The sequence below is a fragment of the Phodopus roborovskii genome, unplaced genomic scaffold, assembly GCF_943737965.1.
Source record: "Phodopus roborovskii unplaced genomic scaffold, PHOROB, whole genome shotgun sequence".
NCBI classification, from domain to species: domain Eukaryota; kingdom Metazoa; phylum Chordata; class Mammalia; order Rodentia; family Cricetidae; genus Phodopus; species Phodopus roborovskii.
The window spans coordinates 17,713,329-17,726,811 of NW_026126485.1; the positions used below are offsets into that span (position 1 = coordinate 17,713,329).

The following is a 13,483-nucleotide window of genomic DNA, read 5'->3' on the forward strand; positions in this document are numbered from 1 at the left end:
GGACATCCGCAAAAGGAAACTCAGTGGGGAGGGCTTAGAGCCAGCTGTGGACCTCAGGACAAACAAAGCTGAGTCCTAGTTTGTCTATTTCTTTGCCATAGCACTGATAAAGATCGCCCAACAGCCCAGTCACACATAGGGCTCGGAAACAGACTGAGTCTTTAATCTAAATTTTATTCAAGGACCTCAGTACCTCTGATCACAGACCATGCTAGGATTTGTAATCTTGTTTGAAAACTCTGAAAAGCTGGAAATCGAGAGTTTTGTTCCTTTCTTTTACAAATGAGCTAGCTGGCAAATTAGAGGATTCTTCCAGAAGTGTCATGTTTTAAATTTTCTGGGTTTTAGTTTTGGTTTGATTGTTGTTGTTGTTGTTGTTGCTTTGTTAAAATAGGGTCTCGCTATTTAGCCCTGGCTATCCTAAAACAGTATGTTAGATCAGGCTGGCTCACTGGAATCAGAATGCCTCCTCTTCCTGAGTGCTGGGATTAAGGGTGTGTGCCACCACACCTGGTTTTGTTGTTTATTGTTTAGAGCATGTTTCTAGTTTGTGTGTTGGCTTTTTTAAACCTCATTTTTTTTCAGTCAAACATACCATAAAAATGTTTGGAAGAGTGGAAATTCAAGAAATCCAGGATTTCCCTATTGAGAATGTTCTCAGTGTTTTTTTTTTTTTTTTTTTTTTTTTTTTTTTTAATAACAACATCACCAAGTTTTCTAATTCCACAAAGAAAGTTAAACTAACTTCTCCCATTGCAAACTTGATTAGGATGGAGATGCCTACATAAAACTTGGCATATATATGTGTGTGTGTGTGTGTGTGTGTGTGTGAATAAAAGTATTTTATGTCAAAAAGATCAATCAAGACATTACTCTTTTTTAAAAAGTTAATTTGGAGGTCACTAGATATTTTTTCCTCTCTCTGAAACAAGGTGTCACTATGTTTCCAACTTGCCAGGCTGGCATTGACTCAGAGATCTTCTGCCTCAGCCTCCCATAAAGAGGTGTGACTATAGGTATGTGTCACTAGGCCTGATGGTGGCTTCTTTTTCTCCCTCTCCCTCTTCTTTTTGTAGGTATAAATAATTTAAATAATGATTGACTCTAATTATCAAAAAGTCAACCCACTGAATATTAGAAGGAAACAAAATAAAAACACATTTTTTTTCCAGCACCAAAGTGCATTCAAGAGGAGAAAGTACTTCAGAGACAATTGTCAGCACAGGTTATATAGAGACTCCTTATGTGCAGTCTGTAAACACCTATCCTTACATTAATTCTGATTTACCTTGGGGGATTATGATGGACCAGCCCGCCTCCATCTTAGGCTTAAAAGCCACCTTATAATAAAGACAGACTAGGCCCATTCCTGTTTATGATTAAACTTCTGTTTCTCAATGATTTGGGCTTAACTACAAATTCTTGTTCCAGGAAATGGCAACTTGGTCTTTGCTTTGAAAGGTTATTGTAGCCATCTTGCAATCCCATCTTTGCTTCAAAGGCTTGTTGTGACTACCTTGTTGTGACTGCCTTGTTAAGACTGCCTTGCAACCGTGTCTTTGTTTCGGGAGGAACTAACTTGTCATGCTTATGTTCGGCTTCTGTAACCCCACCCATTTTTCCCACTACATTCCCCATTTGGAAACTCCCCACAGCTGAGCTATAAAAACCTTGTCTTCCTCATATCCAACACTGATCTCTCGAACCTACCTTTAGGGGGAGACATTCCTTATACATGAATAAAACAGCTTGCTTTAATTAATTGCTTGCTTTAATTAATTTGGCCATGATATGTGGCTCAATGGTCTTTCTCCTCCCATCTTTGGGATTAGCAATTGTTCCCAGTCCTCTGCCACCATCCTCACCTGTGCAGGAATGTGATTAATCAGTAGATGGATTTTAACACCTAAATCACAGTGATGGGTCAAGGCCATGAAAGTATGTAAATAGGATGTACATACTTGGTTTTTAACAAAAATATGGTAAGTAGGGTGCAGTGAAGGAAAAGTTTTAGGCTATTAATAACTCAAGCTGGTGGTGTTATTTTTGGGAGATTCTGGAAACTAGGGAAGCAGGGACCAATTACAGGAAGTATGTCACTGGGACATATGTCACAAGTCTTTGGGAACATATCCTTGGCCATGTCCTATTTAGTTGCTTATGCTTCCTAATCAGCCATGATTACACCACAGGCTTCTGCTGCCAAGATGTATCCAAGTACATGGAGCCAAGCGATCATGGACTGAAACATCAGGCCAAAATAGATTGTTTCTCTTCTAAGTTGTTTGTGTCTGGTATTTTGTCACAGTAAGAAAAAAGTAACCAGTAGTAAGTCAAGTGTCCCCAGTTAAGTCTCCCTGCTTTTCTGGGCCTTAATTCCCTTGCATATAAAATGAGGGATTCCATGTTCTAGTTTCTGTCCTGTTGCTGTGATAAATATGATGACCAAAGGCAACTTGGGGAGAAAAGGGCTTATTTCAGCTTGTGCTTGTAGGCAACAGCCAGCCAGTGAAGGAAGCCAAGTCAGAACTCAAGCACAAACCATAGAGGAGAGCCGCTTTCTGGCTTTCTCTCTGCTCATGCTCAGGTAGTTTTCTTACCTGGCACAGACCCGCCTGCCCAGGAATGTTCCTACCCACAGTGGGCTAGGCTTGTATCAGTCATCAATAGAGATAATCTTACAGGCATGACCACAGGCCCATCTGGGCAATTCTTCACTGAGGTCCCTTCTGTATGTTCTGGCTGATGGTAAAAGCTAATTGGGACACATGTTGTAACAGTAACCAGAGCTTCCTGGGGTCTTCTCTCTAAATCCAGAAAACTAGTTGAAGTTTAGAAACCCAGTAGTTATGTAAAATACATCTTTGTTGGCTACCCACAGACTTGCAAATGCTAAGTCTGGGAACAACATTTGCTCTCTGCTTTTAGAATACCGTAGTAAATAATTTTGAAGTAGACTATTCCCTTATTCTCCTGTGACATAAAGACATCATCTTCTCACTCTTTTCCAACCATTAATGCTTGTTCTCTTTAGTGACAATTAACTAGAAAGTGTATCTCTGTGTGGAAGATCCCTTTACACTGTGTGAATATATGTCACTGTGATTGGTTTAATAAAGACACTGCCCAATAGCTGAACGGGATAAGGTTAGGTAGGAGAGCGAAACTGAGAATCCTGGGAGGAAGTAGAGCGCAGTTGGAGGAGTCAAAAGTCAAGTGGTCACACTTCTCTCTCTAGACAGGAGAAGTAACAAGGAGGTGACTAGAGCTTCTATCCTTCCAGACTTGCAAGGAAGATGGGGTCATTCAAATCATGTGGTCCTTATGAAGATGTTATCTTCAATAAGGAGCAGTGGGCTTCTTCTGGGAAGTGGTAACCCTTTACCACTCTGCCTGGTGAATTCCTCGGATGTAACTGGAACTGAATTCTCTACTGATCAAGCACACCAGGAACTGGTTAGGGATGAAGAGCTAGTAAGACTAGTTTCCTACATCCACATTCCCTTTGCCCTTGAGAGACCCTAGGTCATGAAGTGTGAGTCTATGTGGGAATGTGCAAGCACAAATAAGAATACCTATGTGTCCATGATGTTCCCAAGTGAGGGAACACCCCAAGGAGATGATGCAGAGAACCTATTGGGGAAAGAGAGGATCAGGAGAAAAATATACTACATGGATTGCAGGGTGGGGTAAGAACTGTCAAAGAAAAGTTCTGGTCCCCCACAAGGTCATCTGGGCCAATCCTGGTACCAATCAGTAAAGTACTTGATTATTCATGGGCCCAGATCTCTGTATGTTGGTTCTTTCCATCTGGGGAGAAGTAGGAAATCTCAGGGCAGTATAGACAGTTACATCATTGACCCCCTAATTTAAACATCTGTTGGCTATTTTTCACTGCATATGAAATGAAGACATATTTGGACTTAAAAACAGAATGAATAGGAAACTAAAGATATTCATTTATTTCTCAGAACTGTTAAAACAGTTAGAGCTTATATGGATAGTTCCTAATTGAGATATAGTTGATTATTTGTTTATTATAGAGCCACATTTTAATAAAGGTACAGATAGCAAAATTATAACCATTTGAGTCAGCTTGAAGATAGTCTAAGGAGACATTTGTGCCCCCCTTTAAATGTCATACTTTTGAAATAGCGGCTCCCAAGAAATCAGAATTCCCCCCCAAAATCTCCTGCTTTAAGGAACAAGCTAAACTCAGTCTAGTGCCAGCCAGAAAAGGCACTTGTGCCCCAGGAATAGATTTTATGCAGTTTATTACTTATCAGACCACATCCAGGACAGACTGAAGCAAAGGCAGTGATAACTGGTAGGACCATGCCCTGACTAGAGATGCTCATCTGTGCATACCTCCTGTCCTTCATCTAAACCTAACTCTCATAGCCAATCAGGACCCTGAAGATGGACTGGGGCATAGGAGGACAAGCTGACAAACATCTTTGTTCTGGTTCCCAGTGTGGCCATACTGAGGAATCCCCTTTCTCTTCTCTTCATTGCCTCTTGTCTGTTAAATTTGGTGTCAGGTTTAGCTTGTTAGAGCCACCAGGGCACAGGCTCTGATGCTAACAAATCTGTTAAAAGCCTGGTGCTAGCAAATCAACATAAAATCCTGGTGCCGACAGATCACTACAAACTCTCTGCAATTTCTCCTTTTGGGTAAATCCCTTCTACTGTATGTTATTTGTTAGTCTGTAAAACATGCCTTATTTCTTCCAAGAAACTAAACTAGAAAATAACTAAAGTAAGTGTGTGTGTGTGTGTGTGTGTGTGTGTGTGTGTGTGCGCGCGCGCGCGCGCGCCCGCACGCCCGCGCGCGTGTTCATTCTGCTTAAGGAACAATTTTGTTTTCTAAGCATTTCTCTTTTGTGAATTTGTCTTATTAGTATTAACAATAATTTTACATTTTAATCTTCACAATCAGACATTTTTCTATGTTTTGTTCAATTTCTGTCCCTAGGCCACAGGTATAGTAGACACTCTGTTAAATGAATGAGGGGGTGACTGAATGCATGCTGTTAAATGAATGAGGGGGTGACTGAATGCATGTATTGCACAAGAAAAGAATATTTTGGTGCCAAGAGACTAGAGAAAAACTAAACTAAATTTGCATTTTAGGGCATGTAGAGGTTTTGGTGTCAAGCCATTTGTTTGATCAGGATAAGAATGCTACAAATGATGCTATTAAGGGACTTTGTAGAGTCTTTGAAAATGATAGTTAGGTAGTGGTGGCACACACCTTTAATCCAAAACACTCAGGATACAGAGGCAGGCAGATCCTCTGAGTTGGAGGCCAGCCTGGTCTACAGAGTAAGCTCCAGGACATCCAGGGCTCACAAAGAAACCCTGTTTCAAAGAACAAAACAACAACAAAAAAAAAAAAAGTAAAAAAGAAAGAACACTCTAGTTAAAAGAAGCAAGTCACATAAAAATGTTTTACACACATGTAATTTTGTTTGCTGATTTTATTAATGAAAATGCTAAATTATTATTTAATATTCAAGTCCATAACCCAACACCTTAGTTTCTCTGTAGGAAGCAGAAATTGATAATGGAAAATATCTATATTGTGGCTTAGCTAAACCAGAAAGATCAAGCTGAATTTCCTTCCCTGTGCCCACAGAAATGCCTACGTTTATAGGAAACCAAGAAATAGAGGACAAGAAAAGTCGGTAGATTTAACTGTGAGACAGCTTAATGCATCTTTTTCTCAGGGTAGGGAGACTTGACCCTAGGTTGCTTCCACTCTCTCTGTTAGTATTCAGGCATTTGTACTGGCCTGTCCTTGGGGTTCTGACAGGATATGTACTTAGCTGCAGCCACTAAGAGCACCACCTATGCACATTCACTATGGTCCCTGCCCAACTCCCATCTCTCTCTCTCTCTCTCTCTCTCTCTCTCTCTCTCTCTCTCTCTCTCTCTCTCTCTGTCCTCTCTCTTCTGTCCTGTCTCTCTCCAGCACTGCTTTACTTAAATTACAACAGTCTCCAGCCTCAGCATGGAGGGTTATTATATGTTTAGAAATTGGACGTCTACAAAGCGACATATCTGAGTCTGTGTTAACTATGTTACATCTTTGAAGGTCTGAAGGTCTAGGGCTTCCTACAGAGACTGGAGATGAGGAACCAGGCAGACTGCAGTGCAGACCAACCAGCAAACCCATCTGTGCTTCCTGGGAGGTTGAGTGAGGAGGATCATGAGTTTAAAGACATTACTGAGCTACAAGTGGGACCCATGCCTAGATATGTAATTAAATGAACAAACGAGTCAGGGAGAAGAGAGCAGTGTGTCATGGGAAGTGAGTCCTGCAAAACTTTGGAGCCCCCAGGGCTGGGAACAAAGACTTGCTGGGATGGTGGGCATTGTGCTCACTGGGCTACCTGAAAGAGTCCTCAACACAAAGTCAGAAACACCAAAGCCTATCTTAGTCCACCTGTGCTGCCATAATGAAGTACTTGAGCCTGGGTAGTTTTAAAGGATGGACATTCACTTCTCACAGTTGTCAAGGCAAGTACGTCTATAGCACACATGTCACACCTGCTGCAGGTTCAGTGGCTGCTTCCTAGAGGTTCGAGTTGATGCATGAACTAACACAAGCCCCTGTGTGCTGCTTTCTTCACATCTTAACCCCATCCCTGAGGGGAGATGAGTCCTCTTGGCCGGATTGCCTCTAATGGCCCACAGATTAATGCTGTCACAGTGGCTAAATTGTGGAGAGACACATTTAAACCATGCTGCACAAAATGTGTTTGAATGGTTTAGTTATTTGGAAAGAGGGAAGTTCTGTGATTGGCCAACGTTTGGGACATTGCAGAGTCTAGTAAATTCCCACCATCTGAGAAGGGGAGACTCCTGCTAAAAATATTTCTCTGATTTTCTGGGCAGTCGCGTTTGATATGGCAGGTAGATGGGCTGAGACCACAAGGAATCCATTCCATGCATGCAGGGAAAGAGAAACCGTTAAGGATGAAGGCACCTCTCTGATTTAATTTTGTTTAAAAAAAAATAGTATCTGTCCATTAAATTTGGATAGACATCTGAATTCTGTCATGCTAGTCACCCCCCCCCAAAAAAAAAGCTCCTAATGCCCGATATAGGAACAGCTGTGGGGAGAATTAGTTTGTCTAAGCTTTTGGGCAGCTTCCAACTTCTCTATAGCTCACACCCTTAGGTCAAGGAAAGAAGTGATGTAATGCATTGAGCTGGGCCACTTTAATTACAATGGAATGGAAGGGGAGGGGCCACCGGCGGTGACAAGTTTAGCGCGTGACTTGGTCCAGGGATGCAGGAAACAAAAACATTACCAACCATTGGCTGCGTCCATCTCAGACTCCGGTCTGTAGCGCCAGGTCTGGAACCTGGGAGCGCACGTTTCCGGGGCAGGGGTGGCGCTGTCCCGCTGAGCGTCAGCCTTGAGCACACACGCTACACGCAGGCTCTCGCGGGCGGACAGCGTCCTCCCGGCTGGGATGGGCGTGGGGCCCAGCGCTCCGCACACGGTCGGCACAGGGTCCGCACGAAGACACCTGCGGTCACCCGGGTTCGCGGCGAGTTAGCCGCGCTGTCGTCATTCATTCGCAGTGTCCGGAGCGTCCTTCCAGCTCGCTGCCCCGACGCCAGGTATCCACAAGCAGTGATCTAGGGCTCCGCAGCTGGAGACCACGGAGACCTGGGCGATCAGGTCTCCGCACCAGCTCGCCCTTGAACGCCGCCGCCCCCCCCACCCCCCCACCCCCAGCGACCGCGACCGAGTCCAGCCGCTTCTTCGCGCCGCCGTGGGCCTGGCCCAGCTTCGAGGCTGCGCGCCCGGCGAGTACGGCGCCTCGAGGAGGATGCTACTTGCTCGATCCCGATCACCGTCATCGTTCCCGGCCCGCTGGGTCTTTGTCGCCGGCCGGGCGCCACGGGCCGCCGCCTGCTGAAAGCCATCGCGGCCGCCGCACCCACGGCCAGGCGGGCGCGCTTGTCCCGGGAGTGCGCACCAGTGTGCGGGCCCCTTTGTGCGACTGCCCACGGCCACAGGGACCATGTGGGTGAATCCGGAGGAGGTGCTGCTGGCCAACGCGCTGTGGATCACCGAGCGGGCCAACCCCTACTTCATTCTGCAACGGAGGAAGGGCCATGGGGGCGACGGGGGCGGCGGCGGCGGATTGGCGGGTAAGGACCAGGCACTGTGGGGAGGCTACGCCCGGGCCCTGGCTGCAGACACCCCGGTCGCCGCCCGGTCCCCGGGGCTGGGCCGCCCGCCTGCCCAGCATGGGTGCCTGGTAGGCATTAGAGTTGTGATTTTTTTTCCCCCTGACTAGGAGAAAAATATCTGTTTCCTGACCCTGTCAAGTGATGGGGTCTTTGCGTGGGTGACTCATAAATGGGTTAAGATGAGAATAGCAATGAGAGAATGTAGCGTTATCATTGAAGAATCGAATGTCTTATTACCCCCCCCCTTTAATATATTGCTGAGTGTATTGAGGAGATGGAAGATGTTAGTTTGGACTCAGCTGTCTTTAAGGACAATCACAACAATCAAGTGTCAAATACCCTTTTTGTTACCAGGGAAGCAATCTGTTAAGAGGCTGATGTGGTCATTTCCTATATTCATATGACTTATGAGCATGAATAAGGAAAATGGAATTCTTTTGTTGCATATGATTAGACAGAAAACAAAGCAAGTTGTCTGGTTCTGGCCATGCAACTACATTTTAGCGAGTCAGTTACTTCTTAAACTCCTTCAACAAGGTGTTATCAAGATAATTAACAATCACTCATAACCTGGATATTTCCATATTCAAAAGATCTTGCTTTATTAACTAGTAGGCTTGCACAATGGGAGGTTACAGATAATACCAGATTCCTACTGTGCTAGAGATACCAGACCTTCCCTTCTTGTTACTACAATATTAGTAAATATTTTACTATCACTAAAAAGTTATTGAAAGAAATAGATGGCTGTCTAGGAAGGAAGCGGCAGAAATGGGATGGACTGCTGACATCTTTGGCGTTGAGACTATACATTCCCAGAGCCTGAGTGTCAGGTAAACTGCTCTTACAATGGCCTGCTGTGACATGATGATTCTTGTGGAAGTATGCGCACAGCTGTGATGTGTATAAACTGGTTCTCTAGACATTCAAATCCAGATGTCTTCTGGTAGAGCATATGCTAGAACACCTACCTATGTTTGATATGTTGGGCTAGTGCAAGCATTAAAAAAAAAGTGTCAAAGAAAATCTGTAGAGTTTCAGACCTTGTTACAGAAAGTCTGACTAGTGAACTGGACCCAGAATATTCCAGGTCATCCTGTAGAAGGTCTTGGACTATACATTTTAATGTGTAATTTAGTATATACCTAGGTCACCTTCCTTTAAACCTAGGAAAACAAAATGTGAACAAGCTCCCTGCTGACAAAGTACTTCCTCTTGAACTTGACTTTCTGTATCAGCATGCACTGGGGAAGTATTCACCTTCCCCAGTCATTTTGCACTAGGGTGTGAAAAATTAGGTGGTGGGGGTTGTCTGTCTTCTTTTTCTACTTGAACTCTGTTGTATTCTAATATTTAGAATTCCAGTTGGGAGTTCACTGGTTGTCTCATCTTGTCACTTAAAATCTGCCATTGATGCCTCAGTCTAGGAAGACAGAATTCTATCTTTTTAAGTAGAGAACTCAGTGCTTTTGCAGATGCTGTTTCCAGAACAGTTGAAATTTATCTTGGCGAGTACAGATATTCTTGCCAACAAAAGCCATTTTTAACCAGTGGTGGTAGAATGGTTTGGTCTGAAAAAAATGGCACTCTCTCGAACTATGTTTCTCGAACTATGTTTCTCGAGCTATGTAATAATGTGAGTTCAATCATTAAATTGCTAAATCGTTAACAAGTGTTTATTGGCAACTTCAGAAGCCCCAATGTCATGATGCTTGCAGCTTAGTGGATGACAGATGATAAGACAGTCATATAAATCCATTTAGAGTTACCAGTGTGCAAGGCCCCAGCCAAAAAGCAGACTCCAACTTTGATCAAAGGAGGAGGGTTTATTGAGCAGTTATGGAGACAGAGGCTGGGTTGGTTATCTGAGTCAGGGAAAGCATAGCAAGGGAGGCCTGAAAGACACAAAGCAATGATTTGGCCAGGGAAATTAATGCTGGAGCCAGGGAGCAAGCAGTCCCTCCCGGAGGAAGCCTCCTCCTGCCAGAAATCCTGGCTCCTTTCTCCCTGCCATCCAGCTTCTATCATTTTAAAACCCAATGGAGCCCTAGTGATGTGGTCCCTTGACATTGGCAGTCCAGGGATGCAACAGAGAAGGGGGTGATGACTGAAAATGGCCAACACAGGCTCCATAAGGAAAGAAAGTGCTACATCAGGGCTAGGATGCAGGAAAAGGGGAAAATTCCAAGTGAGTAGCCCTGAGAGACCTGAGGAAAGCAAAGGATGGGTGTGTGAAGACGGGAAGAGAGCCTGTGTTGCCAGCTGTGGGAAGATCTTAGGACTTTATATAATGAGCATTGAGACAGTAGGGAAACCTGTCCAATTTGAGCTGGCCAGGACCAGTGGTCCTCATGGTAACTGGTAAGAAATTGTGGCTGGGGATGTGGTTCAGTTGGTAGGTGCTTGTCTAACAAGCACAAAGCCCTGGCTTTGATCCCCGGCACCACATAAACTACCTATGGTGGTGGACTCTATAATCTGGCACTTCCGAAGTACAGACAGAGAGATGAAGAGTTCTGAGTCAGGCTGTGAGATGGCTCAGTGGACAAGCTGCCCAATCTGGAGCCTGGCTTAGATTCTTAGGACCCACATGGGGGAAGAAGATCACTGTCTCCTGAAAGTTGTCCTCTGACTTCCACACAAACACACACACACACACACACACACACACACACACACACACACACGGAATGGGCCTAGCCAGAACTGCTTTTCCTGCAGACCTGAGTTCACATCCCAGCATCCACATTATACACCTTACCACTGCCTGTCACTCCAGGTCTGGGAGATCTGATGGATCTGGCCTCCTAGCACCCAAACATGTGTGACATATGCTCAACATAGACACACTTGAACAAAACTAAAAAGTAAAGTCTTTAAAACATAGTTCAGAAGTCATCCTTAGTTACGTAGATTCAGCCTAGGCTGCACAGACTCTTAAAAACAGAAAACAAAACAAAAAACACAGAAAGATGCAAAAAAAAAAAAAATGGAGTGGGCTGGAGAGATGGATCAGTGGTTAAGAGCACTGGATGTTCTTCCAAAGGTCCTGAATTCGATTCCCACCAATCACATGCTGCCTCACAGCCATCTATGATAGGGTCTGATGCTCTCTTTTGTCCCGCTCATGTACAGGAAGACAGAGCATTAACGAGTATAAATAAATACGTCTTTTAAAAAACAATGGGCTTTAAGTGAGGACATTTGCCAATTTTAAAGAAAAAAGCAAGGTATTCTCCATTCTCCATTGCAGATACTCTGGATAGTTATTGATGTATTGATGAAGATTTCTGTTGTACATGAATTGAAATTATTCATTTTAGCTTTTTTTTTTTTTTTTTTTTTTTTTTTTTTTTTTTTGCCTTTTGTGTTTTCAAGACAGGGTTTCTGTGTTTTCTTTGTAGACCAGACCAGCCTTGAACTCACAGAGACCCATCTGTCTCTGCCTCCCCAGTGCTGGGACTAAAAGAATTCACTACCACTGCCTGGCTAGTTAAGCACTTTTAACTGAAAAAAAAAAAAAGTTAAGTATAAAGAAAGTTAAACAAAATGAGGGGCAGAGTACGAAACGTGAACTCTTTGCTAACAACACCAGGACAAAGGAGTCTATCACCAATGCCTGGTGGAGCCACACTCTGCTCTCCCCCTCCTAAAACACTAAAATCTATCTCATGCTTTTTTGCTTTTCTTCTGTTTTCCAACAAGGAACATACCCCTAAACCATGGTATTTGGTTCTGATGTTTTTGTGTTTGCTTTTTTTTCTGTGTTCCTTGGTGATATTCATATGTATGGTTGCTTGTGGCGCCAGCTGTTTACTTTTGGTACTGCGTAAAAACCATTTATGGATTACTATAATTGATTTGCTTATCTGTTGCATGGCTGGTGAAACCTTGGTGGCTCATTGGTTTTATGGATGCTGACTCTACTGCTTGTCACTGTTCCATGGTACCCATGGCCCACATGATTTCCCTGGGTTTGTAGTAATGCTGAGTGCTGGAGTTACCATATTTCCAACTCATGGCGTTGATTATGTCTTCACATACTCACTGGCCATTTCAAGGCACTCTGTGATAGGGTTGCACAGTTTTCACCCTTTTTCAACTGAGTTGTTTTGTCCTTTCCTTTCTGACTTGTGAGGCTTTTCAGATCTTCTAGAATGAGTTCATTGTTTAAAGTGTGGGAGAATCTTCATTTTCCAAATCTTTTACAGATTTCTTTTCCCCCTTTGTGGGGGCTTTAGTGTTAGTTGTCTTTTCCTTCTAGAAGATATAAAGGTAATCATATCTATCATCTTCCAGAAACTTCAGTTTTAACTTCCAAGTTTATGTCTAATACTCACCGGAATTTGAGTTTCGCTTATCATGTAATGTGGAAGCCAAGTTTTACTTAAGATTTTTTTTGGGGGGGGGTAAGGAGTATGGACATATTTCATCTGGCATAATTTAGCAGAAACTACAGTGTGTCCTTACTGTCCCATGGGTCTGTTTTTATTATAAGGCAAGAGCCCAAATGTGTGTGTTCTCTCTGGGGCCTTGCTGGTTCCCTGCTAGTTAATTTTCTACCAACCACACGGTACTTCCATAAGAGCTTATGTTCAGCAGGTCAAGTAGAACACATTTTATAGCTTGTTCTTCGATCTTTAGGAATACCATTGGCTTTCACACTTATAATATTTTAGAATCAAATCCTTAAGCTTTACCCAAGAAAACAATAGCAGCAGCAAAGACTAAAACTTTTGAAAAAGTTTCTTTTGCATCTACATTTCAAGTCTTCCAAACCATGAAATTGGTATTCTCTATTTTTTTAGGTTCAGTAACATTTCTGAGTACCTTGGAGAGGGCTCAGTGGGTAATCACTTGCTGTGCAAGTGCAAGGACCTAGTTTGGACCCCCAGCAGCTGTGAAAAGATCTTGAGAAGTACTGCTCTCCTTTAATCCCAGGAGGGTCCCAGAGACTGAGCTTGGGCTTCAGTGAGAGACCCTGCCTCAAAAAACTGCATTAGGAAAGCAAGGTTGAAACACACCTGAGATTGACCCCTGGGCCTGGATCACACATTTTTCTTTGAATAAAACAGTTTTCTGTGTAGAAGTTTTAATACCTTATTAGATTTATCCCTATGTGGGCAATGTATTACTTCTGTTGGATTTCATGTTTTTTTTGTTATTGTTGTTGTTTGTTTGTTTTGTTTTGTTTAAAATAATTTTGTAATTTGTTTTGGACTGGGACCTAGAAATACTCAGTAGCTCTGTGACTTTGTATCCAAAAGCA

General features: G+C 43.4%; 1 protein-coding gene across 1 annotated transcript in view; it reads left to right on the forward strand.

Annotated features, from left to right (window-relative positions):
• The first annotated feature begins 7,788 nt into the window (after positions 1-7,788).
• Tbc1d9 (TBC1 domain family member 9) overlaps positions 7,789-13,483 on the forward strand; it is a 97,740-nt gene continuing 92,045 nt past the window's right edge. Inside the window, exon 1 of the mRNA XM_051194895.1 lies at positions 7,789-8,172. Coding sequence (XP_051050852.1) covers positions 8,043-8,172 — 130 coding nt within the window. The 5' untranslated portion in view covers positions 7,789-8,042. The remainder of the gene's footprint in view (positions 8,173-13,483) is intronic.